The 19,233-nt window shown below is 43.3% G+C and overlaps 2 protein-coding genes across 2 annotated transcripts in view; both read right to left on the reverse strand.

The window, feature by feature from the left end:
- Positions 1–70: 70 nt before the first annotated feature.
- Positions 71–13,280, reverse strand: nacad (NAC alpha domain containing). The gene is made up of 10 exons (XM_034874606.1): positions 12,964–13,280; positions 9,546–9,829; positions 4,012–9,430; positions 3,497–3,745; positions 3,020–3,111; positions 2,145–2,213; positions 1,870–2,016; positions 1,629–1,763; positions 1,372–1,494; positions 71–769 (listed from the first exon to the last, which is right to left on the reverse strand). The coding sequence occupies exons 1-10, from the start codon at positions 13,046–13,048 to the stop codon at positions 755–757; spliced, it is 6,618 nt and encodes a 2,205-aa protein (XP_034730497.1). The 5' UTR covers positions 13,049–13,280; the 3' UTR covers positions 71–754.
- Positions 13,281–15,170: 1,890 nt separating this feature from the next.
- tbrg4 (transforming growth factor beta regulator 4) overlaps positions 15,171–19,233 on the reverse strand; it is a 4,673-nt gene continuing 610 nt past the window's right edge. Inside the window, exons 2-9 of the mRNA XM_034873522.1 lie at positions 18,906–19,080; positions 18,238–18,395; positions 18,034–18,144; positions 17,795–17,939; positions 16,730–16,972; positions 16,444–16,555; positions 16,220–16,334; positions 15,171–15,717 (exon numbers count right to left, since the gene is read on the reverse strand). Coding sequence (XP_034729413.1) covers positions 15,616–15,717; positions 16,220–16,334; positions 16,444–16,555; positions 16,730–16,972; positions 17,795–17,939; positions 18,034–18,144; positions 18,238–18,395; positions 18,906–19,080 — 1,161 coding nt within the window. The 3' untranslated portion in view covers positions 15,171–15,615. The remainder of the gene's footprint in view (positions 15,718–16,219; positions 16,335–16,443; positions 16,556–16,729; positions 16,973–17,794; positions 17,940–18,033; positions 18,145–18,237; positions 18,396–18,905; positions 19,081–19,233) is intronic.

Genomic DNA, 19,233 nt, shown 5'->3' on the forward strand with positions numbered 1-19,233 from the left:
GCTTTTTTTGGAGATAGGTATTAAAGGGTCTGAATAATTGTGACACTCGCATAAATCTTCTGGGTCCAGAAACAATTAAGCAGTGCAAAGTATTCCTTTAATATCTGCAGGCTGCTTCTACAAAAACATTACATGTAAAGCAATTCTAAGTAATGGTGTTACAATGCATTACCCTTGCAATGCTTCCTTTTAAAAAGCCATTACCAGAAATCATGTTTTTGTTTTTGTCTTGCCTATTTCAGAATTCACCCAGCCGTTGGCATCTGCCACACGTGAACAACATGATAATATAACACCTTTCACATTAAAAGCCTGATGAGAAAATGTTTAAACAACATAAATGATTTTTTTCATGTGAAAACCTTTTGCATGTACCTTATGTACTTTGCTCACACTTAAAAATATAGGGCTATTAACCCTTAACATCAGCATCAATTAAACAATAGCTCAAACTATGTTGTTACAATTGACATTGAATTGATAGATTTTACTTTAGGAAAAAAGTTTGAATAGGCCTTGTGAGTTTGCAAAATGTGAAGGACTGTGCTGCTCTTAATGGTAAAACAAGTTACAGGCCATCTGCTATCTTTTCAGTAAAATCAATCTTACAATGCAGCCACAGCCCACGCAGGAACAAACTTTATTTAGCAGATATTGGGGATGCAACATACAGTAGCAGCGATACAGAAGAGTCAGTGGCGTTTAAACTGTGTAGGCTGGAGGAAAGGGTCAGGATTCATCTCGTCCTCACCACTCACATGGTCAGCTCCTATGTGGAAAAGGGAGAGAAAGACAGACGAAGACAAAAAGAGAAAAGAGATTCAAAGAAGAATTGTACAGTTTGTAAAAATGAATGAAATATGAATCATTATGAATAAAAAAAACTGAGATGAAAACAAAGCTGATTTTCCTTCATTATATTATTTCACTACTATTGAAAAGAAGCCACTCTATATGCCACAGTGCTTAAAAAAATACAATTCTCTGGGATAATCAGAATGAGTTGCTCTGTTTTTACTAAGCCGAACTTTGCCAGTAATCTAAAGACAGTTTCATCTTGCTTTCCACCCCCCCCCCCCAAAATAAAAAACAACTGCGTCACTTGGGCAACTCAGTTATCTCAGTGTGAGTTGTTGCTGCCACCTAGTGGGCATCAGACTGATGACCTACAGAACGGTTGAGGTTGCTTAGTTACTGGGGAGAAACTCTGCTTGTCATTTGTCCTCTGCTCTTTGTTCTTTACTGCCCCCCTCGCCTCAATGCACTCCCCACTCACTGGCTATGACTCATTATTTTGTTCACCATCTGCCCTCCTTCTACCCTCTCGCTCTTTCTCTCTCACTACCTCCTTCCCCCGTCCTTCCTCCTCACCATGATAGCATTCACAATGTCATTCTTGTTGTGTTTCAGTGCACGAACTGCCTTGGCTCGTGACACATTGGCCTGAGCCATCACCAGCTCGATATCCCTCTGCTCAAGACCTCCCTCATCCACCTGATGTAGGGAAAGTGAGAAAAAGAGAGAGAGATAGTTAACAACAGAATAAAAGGTATTGGAGAACGCTCCAACATACTGTACTGACATTAACTTGATAGGTCTTCAGAAACAACAGTTTAGACAGAAAGTACCTCTTCTTCCTCCTCTTCACTTTCTTCCTTGATGGTGAGGCTGGGTGGGACAGGTGGGGCCAATGGAGAAGAGGTTACAGGCACCTTGAATTTCTCTGCGGCTGCTTTGTGAGCCTGCTGAGATAGGTCCTCAATCTGAGAAGGGAGGAGAGGAAAGGAGAGGAGAGGAGAGGTTGAGAGACAATTCAAAACATGAACAGAAGCTTGAATATCTAAGAAAGAAAGAGAAAGAAAGACTTACCTTTGCCTCTCCAAATACAATGTAAATGTCAGATGCAGGGCTTTTGAACACATCTGGTCTGCTGATGACAAACAAGATGCTCTTGGACTTCCTAATGGTAATTCTGGTCACACCATGGACTGGCTTTAAACCAAGTTTAGACATGGCCTACATACACATACAGCAGCAGAGAGAGCGTGAGAGAGAAAGAAAGAGAAATAACCCAAATGAAACACTGGTGTAATGTACACTCCACTTGATATATTAAAATACTTTTATACAGCCAGTAGTCGGACCTTGCGGGCCTTCTTCTCACTGCGGCTCTGTTTTGGTCTGTTTAGCCCATCATCTGCAAAGGAGACAGACTGTAGGAATAAAACACATATTAATTACTTCACTGTAAAAATCTAGGACATTTTCATGAAGCAGTTTTGCTAATGTGCTAATTTGACATCTGTTAATTTTACTAATATCACCAAATGTGACTCATCTTGGAAACGGCAGTTTTCACTGCTATTTTGCTGATGCTTGCTTTCTCTTGCAAACACAGAAAGCGATGCATTTTATGTTTATAGTAATAACAGTAAGATCAATTGGCTTAGAGTGGAAAACTAAATACAAATGTGTCATAACTAGCATGACCTCTCATGGCAATAAAAGAAGATTCTCAAACTTCATTAACTGAAAATGTAAAGCAGGTTGGGCAATAGCAGGTAATCTCTGGGAAGTGCAAAAAGAAGCTTATGACTCATGACTTATGACTTATGACTTATGACTCCTCATATACAGAAGGACAAATCATGTGTTATGTTTTCCCCATAACATGCATTCAAGTTTTCAGTATTTAAACAAACAGTTTCCTCCTAATTTCAAAATCATTGTGTCGGGATTTTGAAAAAACTATTTTTTTAACTCAATCCCAGTTTTAGATGTTCAATCAGGAGAGACTAGTTTGCACGTATGCATTGTACACAGCATGATAAAATGTGCACTTTATTTGGATAACAGCTTATTTGATTTAGAAGAGAATTGATTAAGAGTTAGGTCTTCCTGAAAACATTTACGCTGATTAGAAAATACTTGTACGAAAGAGTTTAAAAAGATATATAAGTAACTCAGTACAGGGAAGAAAATGTATTTGAATAAAGTAGTTTAACAGTAACAGTCTCACCTGGGGCTCTGATGGTCTCAGTGGCTCTGGCTCCTCTAGCTCAGGCACTGACCCTTCACTCTCAGACTCATTACAGGAAGCTAATATGGAACCTACACAGGAATATATCCAACAGACATTCAAGTACATGTAAGTGAAGGGTACCATTTCCTATAGCCACAGAAACTAATCACCATAGTAGAAGTAATAAGGCCATTAGTGACTCATTGATGCTATGCTGCTGACCATTCATTTTCCAAAAATCCCAAAGCTAATTTAATCAACATCAGGGAACATCATTAGGCTATGGAGAATATATTTCATCATGTCTCCATACCATGTGAGTTTGGTATTTTAATAACGCATTAATGGCAACACACTCTTCATCCATGAATGAAACCGTCAACTAAATAATGCAGAGAATGTAAAGTATGTGTTTTGTGTATGTCATGAGAAGATAGAAAAATTAATGTTACATAGGAGGTCAGGACAACTCACAATTGTTTTTGAAAGAAAGGTCGATCTCTTCTGCAATCTTGTGGCTGTGGTTGATTGGACAGCCTGACTGTCTGTCGGATATTTGGTGGGCAGAGAAAGGCTGAATTTCCCTCTGATTGGATGGACCAGACTCTCTCTGCATGGCTCCATTCCTGTTTCCCGCCACTCCTCTGGCCTGGGATCTGTGACCACGTCGAGGCATTCCACCATCATCCTCACTGTCTGTCTCATCCTTAGCCAAACTCGGACCTTACAGGGCCAACAGCAAATTGTTCATACCCGCATTAGGTGGTCTCATTTGACCTTGTTTTAACAAACCTTCTGCTTATTTTACATTGCTTCAAACCAACAAACAAGGTAAATATAGTGACGGTTTTTCTTTTTTGATAATAATCCCAATTTGCAAAGCACCCTTTTACTGTTGCCAGAACTGACTGTAACAAAAAGGATAAAGGATTTCTCAGTGTGTATTGCACTGTGCTATCAGTCTAACAAGCAAACATTTCTATACTCACCTCTGCATTTGTCTTGTGTGGTCCATGTGCAATCTTGCTTAATTTGTTTGTGAGGTCCGATGTTGAGATTAGGCTGAACCTGGTGATGGAAAATAGAGTCTGGAACACATGCTGAATTGAGAGTCACAGGCGCAGGTGAAGTTGACTCCTGGGTAGGCTGGGACAGGCTTAACACCATGGCAGTGGAGAATGAGGGCGAAGAGACACTTGTGGTAGAAGTAGTTGATGGAGAAAGTACAACAGTGACCTCTTTTGTTAGGTTGTTGTGAGGATGAAATTGGGGATCGGGGACTTCTTGTGTCCGGGGGGAGGTAGTACAAAGCGGTAGGGTGGTGCGGCATGTGGACAGTGAAGGCTGTTGCTGGGCTGAAAGGACAGGTTGGGATTCCTGCACAGGTGTGGGAAGATCATCCTCTGGCTCTGTTGAGGAACATGGTAGAGGGGAGGATGAGGAAACAGGAGATGGTGAAGAAGAGAGTGGAGTCAGAGAGTATGATATAGTATCATGGGTTGGTGGGATTTGGCCAGCATCTATGTTGTTGTCATTAATATCCACTGTGATTCCTCTTTGACTGTCAGACAAAGGTCTGTTATCAAGCACTTCCTGTTCCTGATGTAATTCTTGGTTAATTGCTAAGACAACATTGAGGTTGTCTGGGGTATATGTGGTAGATTTGCACAGTCCATGGATAGGAATTTTGACTTCAGGACTGGGACAGTTATCCCCCTGCATCTGTGAACCTGACTCATCTTTGTTTGTTGCAGATGTCGTCTGTTGACAGTCCAACGATGAAGCTTTGCTGTTTGACTTTCGGCCTGTCTTAGTTTTAGAATTGTCTGTGTCCCCTTTTGACCATCCATCTGCTGTGGTATTTAATGGAACAGAAGGTTTCTTTGGATTATCAAGAGATTCCGGGCTAGAGTCACCATGATTGCCTTTCTGGGATGCCTTGTGTTTGTTCTGTTTCCCTCTCCTCCCTTTCTTAGCAGCAATTGTTTTTTCAGTGCAAAGTTCCCCTTTAAGGGTGGGACACGGAAAGTGCTCTGGGACATTCTGCGCAGGAGAGGTTTTTCTTTCCTTTTTGTTCCTCCTATCTTTCTCCTCACCTCTCTTTTTAGCTTTCTCTTCTGCTTTTTCTTCCTTGTCTTTTACCCCTGAGTTACTAATAACGCATTGCTGTCCTCGAAAGGCATCTGTAGTCTTTGGTTCATCAACAAGTCTGTCAGTCACAGGACTGACATCACCTTTTCTTTGGCCTTCAGTTGGAGGCTTCCCCATTTCTGTTTCTGACTGGGAACCAGTATTTTCCATCTTGTCTTGCCAAGCTCTACTTGGTCTGGATTTGTTAGATTTACATTTAGGAGTAAAGGAACCAAACGATCCGTGTAGCAAAGAAAATGCTGTATTACTCTCTGGAGTGATTGCCTGACACTCTGGAATAGTATAGCATTTTGACTTGGCTTTATCTGTTGAACTGAGATGCTGGTTTGTTACAGCTTTGTTCATGTAAGTTTCAACCAATGGCACTGTGATGCTACAGGCATCTTCCTTTGAGGATGGTGCCTGTGTTTTGTCTGATGCCTGGTTTATGGAGCTGTCTTTTTGTTCCCCTTCAATTTGAATTGTGTCAAAAACCTGAGGTGGCAGCTCCTCAAGTGGAATATTAGACACAGACTCCCTAACACTGACACTCGCACTCTGGGGTCTCACTTCCTCTGATAGAGCATTCAGACTTTCACACATGGCTACTTCCAAGGAGTCAAAGGCAGAGTCATTGTCATTGTTAGAATTCTTCCAAGTGTCTTGTATTTGTGTTTGCGTGTTATCTCCATCATTGTCTGGATTTAGATTACTGACATCATCCTCCGGAAATCTGGAGCTTCCATCCTCCCCGCCGCCTGCTTCTGAGATCTCCTCAATGGACTTCCAGCTAGCCAAGTTGGACTCAGAAGTTCCTTCTCCTACTAATTCTTCATCCGCCATCTGGTCCCTCTTTCCACAGAGACTGTTGTTGTCTTCCTCATCCAAAACAGAACCCAGAACATTGTCATAATTTTCACACACTTCCATGGCCGTCTGTGTGCTTTGGCCCTCTGGGTCACACATGAGCAGACTCTCATACCTCTTCCCCAGAGACAGTGAGAGAGACTCCCCTGCTCCCCACACACCAAACCCAGCCCCTGATCGTAATCCTAGACCAAACCCCAGCCCCGTTCGGTCATCGCACCACGCCCCAACTCCAGGACGCATCTCCCTGCTACCGCCCCTGCTGTCTGTTTCTGAGTTTTCCCTTTTGGGCGAGATGGCAAGGGGGTAGTGTGGGGATCCAACAGCTCCCAGCACCCCTTCATCAGTACTCAGAGTGTTTTCTCTTAGGTTCTCCTGGGCTGAGTCACCAGGGGTCAGGGCCAGATTGTCAGTAAGTTCTGAGATTACCTCTGGAGATCCAGAAACAGGTATATTACTGGGGTTGGGAGTAGGATCTTTGGGGCTGGAGAGAAGAAGAACACCTTTATTCAAGTCATTGGTGGCAGAATCAATGCTTCTACAGTCCACACTCATAGACTCAGCTGAAGTATTCCCGTTCCTCTGGTCAAGCTCAATGTCAGACTCCCTGCGAATACTGGTCCTACATGTTTCCTCTGCCCCTCCAGGCACATCTGATTTATTGGAAAAAAACTTTGACAATACAAGTCTACTTGCTCCAACAGCCCTGTGGCTTTCTGGCTGATAATGACGAGGCTTGATGAGCAATTTGAAAGAGTCTCTTTCTGGTTTATCTGTTGATTCCCCCCCTGAATAATCATTGCTGTCTTGCAAATCATCATCTTTCATCTGGGGATTTTCCTCAGCCAATTCTTCCGGAAGCAGTGAACTGTTAAGGTCTGCCATCTCCTGTGTAGAAGCGGCAGAAGGAGGAGAGGTGTGGAACTCAGCTGGAAGGTCAGGTGAAGCATAAATGACCACAGTAGTGGTGGAAGGGTTCAAATGAGAGCTATCTTTAGGGTGCTCAAGAGGGTTGAAAGAACCAGAGATATCTGTCATATTACTTTCACACCCACTTTCTTCCATGTTGCTGGAGGACTCTGGTGGACAAGAAATAGCTTCTCTAGGACCAAATGGTATCTGGTGATCCACTGGCTTTTCTGTGCTCATGTGCATGTGCAAAGGTTTTGTCTGATCTATTCCACTGGTAGATTCCAGTACAGGTTCATCCAGAGGTGTTTGTTTATCCAGACCAATGGATTTTGAAAGACAGGTTGTTTTGGGGAGATCCACAACTTTGTCTGTTGTCAGTTGTGTGTGCAAATGTTCAGTTTGACCTGTTCCAGCTGTGTACCCCTGTTCAGTTTCTGATTGGACGCCAGTTAGATAAAGTGCATCCATTGGTGTGGGTTCTATTGATTGTGCATGCCTCTCAGTGCTGTATAGACGTTCATCTTCCTCCCCATTATAGGAGGCAGAATCTAATGAGTCATCTGTATCGTCTTGGAAACAGAAGGCTTCATCCAACCCCTCATTGATAGATGTCTCTGAAAGTGAATGAAGGAAGGATGCTGAGCTGTCCTCTTCTGTTGGATCCTGCACTGCTTTCTGATCACACTTCTCATCAGCCTCTTCTTGCTCTTCTTCTTCCTCCACTTCCTCCTCTTCTACCACTTTAACCTCTACCTTAGCTTCCTCATCTGCCTCATCATGCTCTTCGCCATCATCATCTTCATTATTTTTATCATTGTCACCACCGTCAGCAGAGCCATTAGCATTGCCATCACCCTCGTCATCATAATCATAATCATCATCATCCTCTTCTTCTTCATCATCGTCGTCATCTTCGACATCTGCCTCTTCCTCTCCTGCTGCATAAGCATTAACATCCTTCCCTTCATTGATGTCATTATTTTCTCCAATATCATTCTCATCCTCTGTGGGGAAGAGGGTGATTTCCATTGAATCAGCCTTGAAGATAAGGCTTGTGTGGAGGGGAAAGGAAATGAGGGAGGCAGGGATCATCCTTTCCTCCACTGGTATATCATCAGCACAGGCTGCCTGGGAGAGCATGAAAGAACTGGGTCCAAACCTACCAAAGGCTCCAGGACAGAAGGCATCCAGAGGGCTGACAGGTGAGTCAGGGCTAAGGCTAGATGAGGCCATGGTCATGCTCTCTGTGTCAGGAGTCAAGGCAGTGGAGGGTAGTTCTGGGTGGTCATCCATCCGTCCATAATGATCCTCTGATACACATGCCTCCAGTTGAAGTTTCAGGCCTGTCTGCAAGGCCCTAGAGTACTCTTCTCTCCCTGCACTAGTCTCTTCCAGTGGGCAGAGTGAGCTTTCAGACTCTCCCCCATCTTCTTGGGAGTCAGTGCTACGGCTGCTACTGCTCCTTAACAGAGATGTATTGTCAGTCACCCAGCAAGGAAGACAACTTTCTCTGGAAATCTTAATCTCTTCCTCTTTTAGAGCCTCTTCCTCCTCAAGGATCACTGTCCTTATACCCATCCGTGAATTTATGACAAAATCATCAGGACGGTACAGGCAGAAGCCTCGTGCCTTTTCCCCCTCCCGTTCTGGACATGCTCGTCCCTTTTCCTCCGCAACTTCATCTCCAATCTCCGATAAGGAGCCCACAAAGCAAGCAGGGGCCTCCTGTGCTTCTTCTGTGAGTAGCAGGTTAGGAGAAGTTGAGGGGGAGGTTGAAGATGTGTAAGAGGAGGTCCAGCTGCCTCCCTCTGCTGTCATATAAGAGCCAGAGGGAGAGGTAAGAGGAGAACCGAGGTCCTCACTGTCTGAGGGAGAGCCAGGGGAGAGAGGGCAGACTGGAGAACCAGGATATGAATGATGTTTCAGGTGCAATGAGCGGGAGGCCATCTTGATTGGGGTAGAAGGAGCGGTATAGTATAAGTCAGGGTCAAGAGATGAGGGCACACCCACTCGTAGTGGGTCAACAGCATAGGATGGCTCAGAGAAGGACAAAGCAACTGGACAGACCAGCTCAGAAAAAGAAAGGGAAGGCACTTCGTCTTGAGAAAGGGTTTGACCCTCTTCCTGGCTGTCTTTCAAATTGTCATCTGTTCTGATTGGCTCTGGGGAGAAAGAGGGAGGGAATATGGGGTTCGGAAAAGGGGAAGGGAGTGTTATTGGGGGCTCCACAGGTTGTTTTTGCTGATCCTGCTGTTTTGGGGGAATTTGGGCTTGGTTTTCCATTTTGTTGGTTTCCAGCTTGGTCTCCTTTGCTTGTGACTGAGGACATGGAAAGCTCGGACTAGCTAGCAAAGGAATAGTTTGACCACTTGGCTCAACAATGGATTTTCTTTTCTGGATCTCTGTTGTTTTGAGCAGTGTCTCTTGACCCATCACCACCCTGGTGTCAATGGTCTGTGGCTCTTGATAGTCACTCTCTACCTCAGAACCAGTCAGGACCTGGGGAAACAAATTATACATACATAATAAAGTTCTTATTAGCATACCAATAAAATGTGTCTGGTGGCATAGCTTCTGTAAAATTGCAAACATCCAGAACACAAAACACACACACCTTGATTCTCTCCATTTTAACAGGGACATGGCGGCCACAAGGTCCATGACCACCTAACTTTCCAGACAGTCTCGGTGTGTTGTTGCGATGGTCGGAGCCTTCAGGTTGAGGTCTTGGAGTACCAGAGGAGCTAGGTGTTGCATGAGATATCCGTGGCCCAAATGGAGAGGTGCATGCTGGGAGTAACTTCTGAGGAGTACTGGGAGAAGGGCTAGAACCACTGTCACTAGGGGAGGAGCCACTGTCACTAGGGGTGGAGTCAGTAGACTGGTGTCTAGTCATGTCTGAAAAACAGGGGGGGGGGATGCAAAACAACTGTTAGATAAAAGGAGCAGTTGTTGAACACATTTTAATTAAGGAAACTTTGGCCTATTCATGGTAAATTTGAAGTGTAGTAAGAAATAAAGAAAGAAGTGAGATCAATCACGCTGATTGAATTATCTCAGTAACACAACACTAGACATAATGTGGAAGGCTAGCCCTCCTTGCTTGTACAAGAATATATACTTTTTAATCTCTTCAGTTGAACTTTTCTTCTCTCAGACAATAAGAGAGAGCTCCAAAAAATGTCAGTAGATTAACCAAGTATCCCTCAGCTCTGTGTGCAGATGGTTTTGGAGAGCAAAGACTTCATCAAAAATGAAAAACATACACAGATATTAGCAGGTTGTTTTTTTTAAAGTAATTACACCTGCCTGTAGTGTATCATCATACGACTAGACTCATTACATTGAAAACAATGCTTCTAGACTACAATATCTTACTTTACATATTTCTCTGTCACTCTTTCTGTTTATGTAACAACATGCACAATTGCATAATTATCCAGAGGCAAACAAATTTAATTGCTCTTGGCCTTCTAGGGCATTCTATCATCTTCATAACTGTCATAAGGAATGGTGAAATCCCTGAGATTAAATGACAAAGAAATGGGGTCAGGGGTGAGTGGAGGGAGCAAAAAAGAAAAAAACAAATGGAGGAAGCACATGGAATAAAAGACTTTTAAAGAATACATTTTTTTCTGCTCTACTGTTTATCTTTAATGATTTTGTTAAGTCAGCTAGATTATCATAACACAAAAGTATACATTTACTGAAATATTGCTTAAAGTTGCAATCAAGCATCTTTTTCAATAGCACACATGAAGGGAACAGAACCTTAATTTGCTTTCTTAACTGGGCCATTGCCATGGTGACCTCAGTTCACATGTCTCTCCCCCCCCCCCCCCCCCCCCCCCCCCCCCCCCCCCCCCCACACACACACACACACACACACTTGCTCCCAGATATCACTTACTAATTCAATCACTGTTCTATATTCCTTCCTTTGTCTCATTTCCTCAAAATTACGCTATGAACCCTTTTGTATTATAAAAAGCCTCACCTACATGTTCAGTTTTTCCTCTGTACATAGTATATCTCCTCCCTTGCTGCTTTCTTGCCCTGCCTGTGGTGGTGACAGATGCAATCATTAGCACTTAGCAGTTATTTGTCAGAGACTAAAACCTGCCACTAATCGGAAAGGCACACAATTAAGCATGTACAAAAGCCAACTCCTGCTCTACACTTACATGTCAAACCCAGTCTTACGGCAGTTCATTTTCTCCTCCTGCACTGTCTAATAAAAAGGCCAAGCCTAGCTTCAGTGGCTATGTGCACAGGCAAACAAGAAAGAATGTTTAATCTACAGCTGACTTGTAAAAAATCAAGCAAAACAACAACTATTTTGAACACATTAAGGAATGCTGCATGTTGGCATTAGAATCCAATGTAAGAACTGCACACTGTTGAAGCTAATGTTTTGCTAGGCTGCTAAATAAGCCTGTGACATGTATTACTTGTGCTGGCAGTCTCTGTCTCTTAGCTGAAAATTCACTGCTGCTAACAGTCTGGGGATGTCTGCCTCTCTTCCCCTCCTTGCCCGGCCTGCAAGTCTTCTCTGGGAGGAAGAAGCGAAATTGGGTACCTGGCTTGCCGTAGGATGAGCAGGCCGCAGCAGGCTGAGCAGACTGGAGCTGCGTCACAGAAGCTGCAGCGCTGGCCTGTCATCCCCAAGGGGAGTCTCTATATCATCTACTGCTCTGATTAAGCCTCGCAGCAGAATAACCCAATAGTCTCCTATGCTTCTTTGTCTCTCTCCATATCCCCCCACTTAGTCATAATCAAGCCTCTAATGTCTCCTTTTTCATCAAGTATGTGCCATAATACAAGTTGCAACTAGAGCATCCGACAATTCTCTATCCTCCCTCCCCTCCCAAGATTCAGGCCAAGAAGGCTTAAAATAATTTGAAGCCTATGAACAGATCAGGGCGATAATAAAGTTAGAGCAGGAAAATCTCTAAAATAGCAAACCACTGTAAACTACTTCCAGCAGAGAGGAGGCAGGGCATTTGTGTAATAGCCATTAAGGATATCCATTGTAACTGTCAGACATTTACTACAGTATACTCTACTCACAAAAGCCATAGCATACTATTTGCAATAACTGTAAATGACACAGTAGTCACAAGACTTTATTCCAATGACGGCACGCTCACGATGACCATCATTGCCTGGCTGTAAATAAGGTGATATCAATTTTTACCCTTCCAATCTCTCATCTGCAGGGACACAATATTATATTTTCCTATCTCTCTTGATAATTTCATGTCAGATACACAGTAGCAACATGAGCAATAGATTTATGACAAGAGCGCTTGTGCTTGTGTGGTTTGTGTGTTCCTACAGAGTGCTGTCATGCTGCTGTGTCATGTTCCTGCTCCTGCTGAGGTTGGGGGAAGGGAGGAGCCACTCCACACTTACAGCTTGCAAAATTGCTGGAGAGATGTGGACGCAGATGGGGTGGCGCCGGGGTTAAAGATTGGACAGCAGGACAAGGGATATTGGGTGAGGATGTTAGGGTAGGGGAAGATGGGAACGGGGTTCTGATGGGGATTGGGCTCTGGGGGCTGGAGGGAGGACAAGTACACAAAGCTTTTTGAAATAATTTAGACAAGAGAATGTTTGTTAAAAGGGATTTGGTAATGAGGAGTGCATAGAAGTGGACTGGGAGTTGCGAGTTCTGGGGTGGAGGCTGCTTATAGCTGGGAGACAACATGCGGTTAATTAAGGAGGCTAACATGCACTTTTATCCCAGCTTACCCAGACTGCACATGTCAACAGAAAGACAGAAATGACCCCACATGGCAGTTTCAAGCAGATAGTATTTACCTAACAGTCTCTTACACGTTCACCCAGTAGTCCATATGTGCCATGCTTTTTATCCTGCTAACTCTCCTCTTCTCTATTTAACACTATCTAATTGGTCTACATTTCCCTCATCCGCTCTCCACGAAATGTGTCCTTGTCTGTGCTTGATCGCATCTACCTGATTAATTACCTAATTTTCCCTTCTCCATCCCCAACCCCAGATGTCCTACCTGGTCCAGGGAGCCCTGTCTCCTCAGCTCCCTGCTCTGGATGCTTGTCGGTGGGGACAGTTCTGTGAGAGCTCTCCCCCGGCATGCTTCTCGCTGGCTCTCTTTAGCTCTGACGCAACAATAAACCATACAGCCGGAACAGACAAGGTGAACAGGGAGAGGGAGTGAGAGAGTGAGATTGAGACTGACAGTGGAGAGGGAGAAAGAAGAAGAATGGGAGGGGGGACCTGAATGCTCAGCGACCCAACACTCGGTTCTTCCCTGCAGCACGTGTCTAAGTGTGTGTGTGTGTGTGTGTGTGTGTTAGAATGAGACAGACAGACGGACGGAGAAAGAGTGGAGTGAGAGATGGGAGTATACGCTGGTCTCTCTCTGTGGTGCAGCACAGTGATGCTGTTGTTGTGGGCGTGTGTTTTGGGGCCTTATGATCTGAATCACTCTGTGTGTGTGTGTGTGGGGGGGGGGGGTCTAAGAGGGAGCTGCAGTATCCTCTCCCCAATTATTTCTTTCCTCCCTTGCTCTCTCCCATCCTTCTACCCTGTATCTCACTCCCTCTTCTCTGCCCCTCCTCCTCTTTCAACCAAGCTATGACTGGATCTTGTGGAATGATGTCAGCAGATTTCCACTGCTCTCTCAGTGCTGCCCTCAACCTTGAAGGAAAGGACCAGTACTGCAAAAACAAGAGGAAAATGGAGAAATTGTGCAAATGAGTTGGATTCAAAGAAAACAAAACCAACAGAGGGAAAGAGAAACAGAAAGCGCAGCCAATTAAAAGGGCTGAAACTAAACCTGCAAATTTTGTTGCTAATTATACCATCTGCCTCCTGCTCTGATTGCTTCTCCAACGAATCAACAAGGGGACGTTTTCCCCCGAGGGAAAGCTATAGCATCTGTTTCTGCTCTCCATCTTAACCACCTCTCCAGCACTATTGCTTCATCACCTGTCTTTCCTCTGCTTTTATAAATTTAAAGTGAGGGTTAAATAAATTGAGAGAGAGAGGGGGCGGCAGCACTGAGGCAAATGATCAGCAGTGTAGTTTAGTTTCCATGGCAACCTAAAAGTTCCCATGATAAAAAGCCAGCTCAGCACAAGTGCTGCTTTAATGGATAATGTCTAATAGCCTCTGTGCAACCCGGTTGACCTCAACAAATATAGCTGCTGATAGGCTTAAAGCTTAAAGGAAGAAAAAAAGTGTTTGTGTGTTCTCTATTTACATTATCATCTGTAGGTCTCCTGTTCACTGCAGCACTTCTCAGGTATCAGTCAAAAGCAGAGCAGGAACAATATGTATACTGTTTATTTGATGTTTTGAGTAGCAACATGGCTTAATTGCTTTACTGAGTCGGAGACTGGCTGCACCTGCTATCCCATCAGACAGGAGATACTACAACCAAGATGTTCAATACTGGAAGTGCAAGCTGGGCTCTTTGTCATCAGTCCGTCAATAGATCCATTAATCTATATATCTAGAAGAATGAGGTAGGCATCATGGCCCTACATCACGTGATGTTTTATCGGAGTAACAATTCATTTTCGTGTTTGTCCTTACTTGTTACCTCATTTGCCACTGTGGCTTTGTATTATTCTTTGGCTCTCTCTCTAGTTGAACTCCGTTTCTTTCCTCTCATTGTAAGTATTCTTCCCTCTGCCATATAACAGCCTCGGATGCCCGAGTGCGTCTGCTGCCAGAGATGGTGTGTATGCAGTTTCAGGGGTCAGCTTTAATCCGAGTTTTACCCCAGCTATTGTTTCACAATAACACATATTTTTTTAACAAATATACTGTAGATTCAGAATGTTGTTGTTTTTTAATTTGAGTAGAGATCAAACATGTACACATTTATTCACAACCAAAACCTGCTGCATGTATGGATTTCAATGCATCTTATTTCATGTCAACTGACCTAAGCACTGGATAAACAAAATATACTTTTTTCTTTTTAGCAAAGCTGTGAGAAGACTCAACCCTACTCCCAACATGTTTGCTAATGATGCTAATAATACAGACACACTCACTCATAATTGATTTCAACAAGCCCCTGACAGTATGTGCCCTAAAAAAAATGTGCATGTTACACAGATGCCCCATCATCCTGAAGGGGAAGATCCCCTTCAGGATGATGGGGATCTTCAGGAAGATCCTGAATCTGAATCCTTCAAGTCATATGGTCAATCTTGTGGGAATTAAAAGACAAAACATGTACAATTTTAAATAAAACAATTTATTTCTTCACAAGACAACACACATTCACAGAGATAATTAAGTTATTTCAATCAATTCACATGATGATATTACGACGTATTAACGTCTGGCCAAAATTATACACCTAAATGCTTCTGTTTTGACATGTCACTTGCAGATGCAAAGCCTTATTTCATTTCTACAGAAAGATTCGCTGTTTATTTCTGTCTTTCTCTCTTACTCCAAAACTCTTGCTCGTCATCACCATGGAAACAGGGAAAGCCCCACATGTTGCCAAGGGAACCAGAGTTAAAATATGTTTGTTTTTTTAAAGTATGAGAGAGCTTTTCTGCAATGCTGCTCCGTTCGGAGGGTGAACGTGGGTGCGCGTGTGTACTCGCCGTGGTACCATTTGGTTGGGAAAGCTCGGATTCTGCTGAGTCTGCAGATTTGCTCTAGACTGATCGGTTCACTTGGCCATGTCCTCGGCCACAGCCTTCCCCATTTTATCCTTCAGGTATGCCGATTTCTGCCGGTCTGTCTTTAGCTCCAGCCACTCATAATATGGCACCTAAAAAAGGAGAAAAAGGATGGATTTGAAAACCTTTCTTTAAAGAGCTACCGAGCAAGTACCTTCACATTATGAGCTAGTGCTTAAGATAGCGCACGTGTAAAACTTATTTTATAGTCATATTTTCACAATGCTGGTTTTCAGTCTTACATAGACATAGTTGCTCAGTTAACACATCCTGCAGCAATGCAAACCTGAGAGGCAAGCAATGCTACAATTGGCTAAGGAGAGTGCCCCAGATGAGAGAGAGCTTGGATTGGCCTAGATGAGACAGAGCTGCGGCAGGAGCTCTATTTATACTAAAGGCTGCAGCGGAACCCACTTGACTCTCAGCTCTACTGAAGTATCGGGTCTATTGTTTGCATTTTACTGTGAGATACAGCAGCAGTAGTGCTGCTTCTCTGCCTCTGTCCACAGAAATATTAATCTCCATCAAAGCCAACACAACACACGGAATATTAAATCTGCAGTAGTGTGTGTCCATTCTCCTGCCTCTCCCTACCTCCACTGTTATGAAGCCAGCCAACTGGAGATGTCGCTTCATCATTACAAACCGCCCCAGAAGGTCTTTACTCTTTGAGCAAAAGTTTGGAAATTCCCAAGCCAAGAAAGCAAGCCTAAAACAGATAGAAATGTTAAACACTAAGCAAAACATCACCTTAGACAGCTAGAGCAAAATAAAATCAGACAACATTCAAAGGGAATAAATACTCCATGATGACTCACCGCTGTGCCCCTACAGGTAAAGCCTTGTCTCCTCCTCCACTGGGAAGATGAGGGGCTTTCAGCATCAAAATGTCAAGTGGCTTGTTGTCACAATCCACTACTACCTCAGCATCTGATTAGAGAGGAGCAAGTGTGTTGTAAAAAAGCTCTCTGACTCAATGACACAACTGAACAGTCCTTAACCTCGCAGAGAGATGCGGTAAATGTTCTCAGTGTAAAAGTCTTGTAAAGGTCTAGTAATAAAAGGAACTGACAGCATGACATGTTGTGTGACCCTAACCCTTACCAATAGTCCATCCATAAACAGTGTCAACCCCAGTGCGAAGGGCCTCTGTCCTCCCACCCACCAAGCTCTGTATAGCCCCTCGTAAACTGCTCTGCAGGGGGGAGAGGGGCGAGCTGCTGGCAGGGACAGACAGGGAATTCAGAGAGGATGGAGTATCTGAGGAACCTGGATGCTCTAAGTGGAGAGTGGCAGCAATGTGAAGGAGCTTCAGCTTATAGTTCTCCACTCGAACTGGACTGCCATCTACAGACAGAAAAGACACCAGAAAGAGAATGAGTGCTAGAATAATGTGCCTGTTTACCGCCATCTACTGAGCCAGAACGGTATTTTTTTCGGATGTTACAATATATGTAAGAGAGTCGGATCATTTCTATGGTCCCAAACAAAATACCAATTCGCTTTGGCCTAATAACTTACGATGATATGACATACTACAAATTAAATTATAATCTCTCTAATTAGTTGTTTATAAAATATTTCAACAGGGAGTGTATAAAATATTTAACATATTCTTTTTCAGCTGACACTAAAGGAAATTTACATTATGGATTAATATACTTTATCGTTATCTTCTTAATTAATCATTTAATCTGCAAACAAAAGAATGACTGAGAAATGCTCGTCACATGTTTGCAGAGCCTTAAATTGAAGACATTCAATTTACACTGATGTCAAATAGAGAGAAAAATGCAAATTTAAGGAGCTGGAACCAGTCAAATCTGAAACATTTCCAGAACTATCCACTACATTTGTTTATGATGCTTGATGGAATATTTGTTAATGTAAAATTTTACAGTTGATAAAGTCGCCATGTACTGAATAGCTGTACTGGTGCTGTGCTGTGTTGTTATGTTAGGGAAAACACTGGGGGGGTGCATGAACCACTTTCACCAGCCTCTCCTAGTTTAGAGAAGCCGGTGGTTTGAATGTGCAGACCATATGACTGTCATAACGTGTGAGCTTAACTGTATTAATGCATATGTATCTGCATATGTAGAATTTCATTATTTATCAAAAACACGAAAGTATAGAAGAAGAATGAACGTCCGAAGTTATGTGTCCTACCTGACAGTTTGGTAACGTGATGCTGTTGTGTGAGGGGGATGAGGTATTGGGGCTTGGCCTGCTGCAGCACACACAGAGCCCAAACCACATCTGTCTGCAAGAAGGGCTCCAGGCCTGAGAGAGACTGCTCCAGCACAGAGTGAACCTTTACACAAATGACAAGTGAATACGTTTAAGGCAGGAAGTAGAAGCAACCATGTGCATTCCACATAACAGGCAGCCTTTAATATCATTAGTACCGTGCTATAGAAATCTTCTCCATTGCTGGGCTCGAAGTTAAGTCTGGCAAAGGTCATGAGCAGATTACAGAGCTGAAGGGTACTGTACTTCTCACTGTTTGCTGTGTAGTGCTGGTAAAAAAAATGTACAGAGAGTTAGAGATTAGAGACTGAGCCCTTTTCAAAATAATGTGAATTTGAATTTGTCTCAGGTGCATGACCGACCTCAGCAAAGGCCTCAAAGAGAGGGATGTGGAGCCATTTGAGGAAGCCCAGTGATTTAGCACAGCGTGTGACGTCAGCACAACTGAGCTCAGGGACTCTGGGTAACAACTCCGAGGCCATTCGCTGAAATACCTGAGAATGGTGGAAATTTAACTTCCCTACAGACAGGCAAAGACAAAGTTGACACTGTTAGCATTATACAGTGTGTTACTGCGCAGACTGAGTGCATTAAACCTATCACACTTGGAACAGACATTAAGCTCTTTTCCCATGACAATGTTTGCCACTAGCTCAGCACAGATCGTACAATATTCAGGTTTAACAAGTCATTAACAAACCAGTTGTTCGGACATTAAATCCTACGTTTTCTGCTGTGTTTGATGGGAGTTTTAAGTCCTTTGTCTATAGTCTTTAAAGATTTCAGACATGAAACTTTCTCTCAACTAACTTCCATTTCCCTGCCTGATTTTAATTTTAGCTGCTGTCTAAATTTAAAAAAGTAAGTCTTAAAGCTGTTCCTTAAAACACTGTTAAATCAGGTCTAGAAGGCAAGACAAAAGCAAAAGACAAAAGGACAGATGGGGCAATCAAGAAGTGGATATAGACTTTGTTCATTTGGTTTATGCATATTGCCAATGTTACTGCATCAGTTAGAACACTGTTATTACCGTATGCAAAAGCCATGTCCAGTATTAGTGGAGTGGTGACCTCTGAAGACGGCTTCTGAAGAAGGTGGTAGGATAGAGCTCTGAGCAGTGGGACAGATCTGCGGCTCTGGGCTGCCAAAGATAAACAGACTTTGCGGATCTCTTCTGCTGAAAATCCCTCTGCAAGCTCCAAAGCCTGCAATATAGACGGATAAAAGTATTGCACTATGGTTCATCATATATATGTGTATATATATACACACACACACACACACACACACACACACACACACAACTTTATTAGGTACCCCATGCTAGTAACGGGTTGGACCCCCTTTTGCCTTCAGAA

Source organism: Etheostoma cragini, chromosome 6 (genome assembly GCF_013103735.1).
Source record: "Etheostoma cragini isolate CJK2018 chromosome 6, CSU_Ecrag_1.0, whole genome shotgun sequence".
Lineage (NCBI taxonomy): Eukaryota > Metazoa > Chordata > Actinopteri > Perciformes > Percidae > Etheostoma > Etheostoma cragini.

What these genes read in the sequence shown, in the direction of transcription:
- nacad (XM_034874606.1), bottom strand. Translation starts at nt 13,048, where the DNA reads ATGCCGGGGGAGAGCTCTCACAGAACTGTCCCCACCGACAAGCATCCA. An exon ending in GTGAGAAGAAGGCCCGCAAG is followed by an intron (nt 2,017 to 2,144) that starts GTCCGACTACTG and finishes ATGTGTATGTAG; the next exon opens with GCCATGTCTAAACTTGGTTT. An exon ending in TTGTATTTGGAGAGGCAAAG is followed by an intron (nt 1,764 to 1,869) that starts GTAAGTCTTTCT and finishes CTCCCTTCTCAG; the next exon opens with ATTGAGGACCTATCTCAGCA.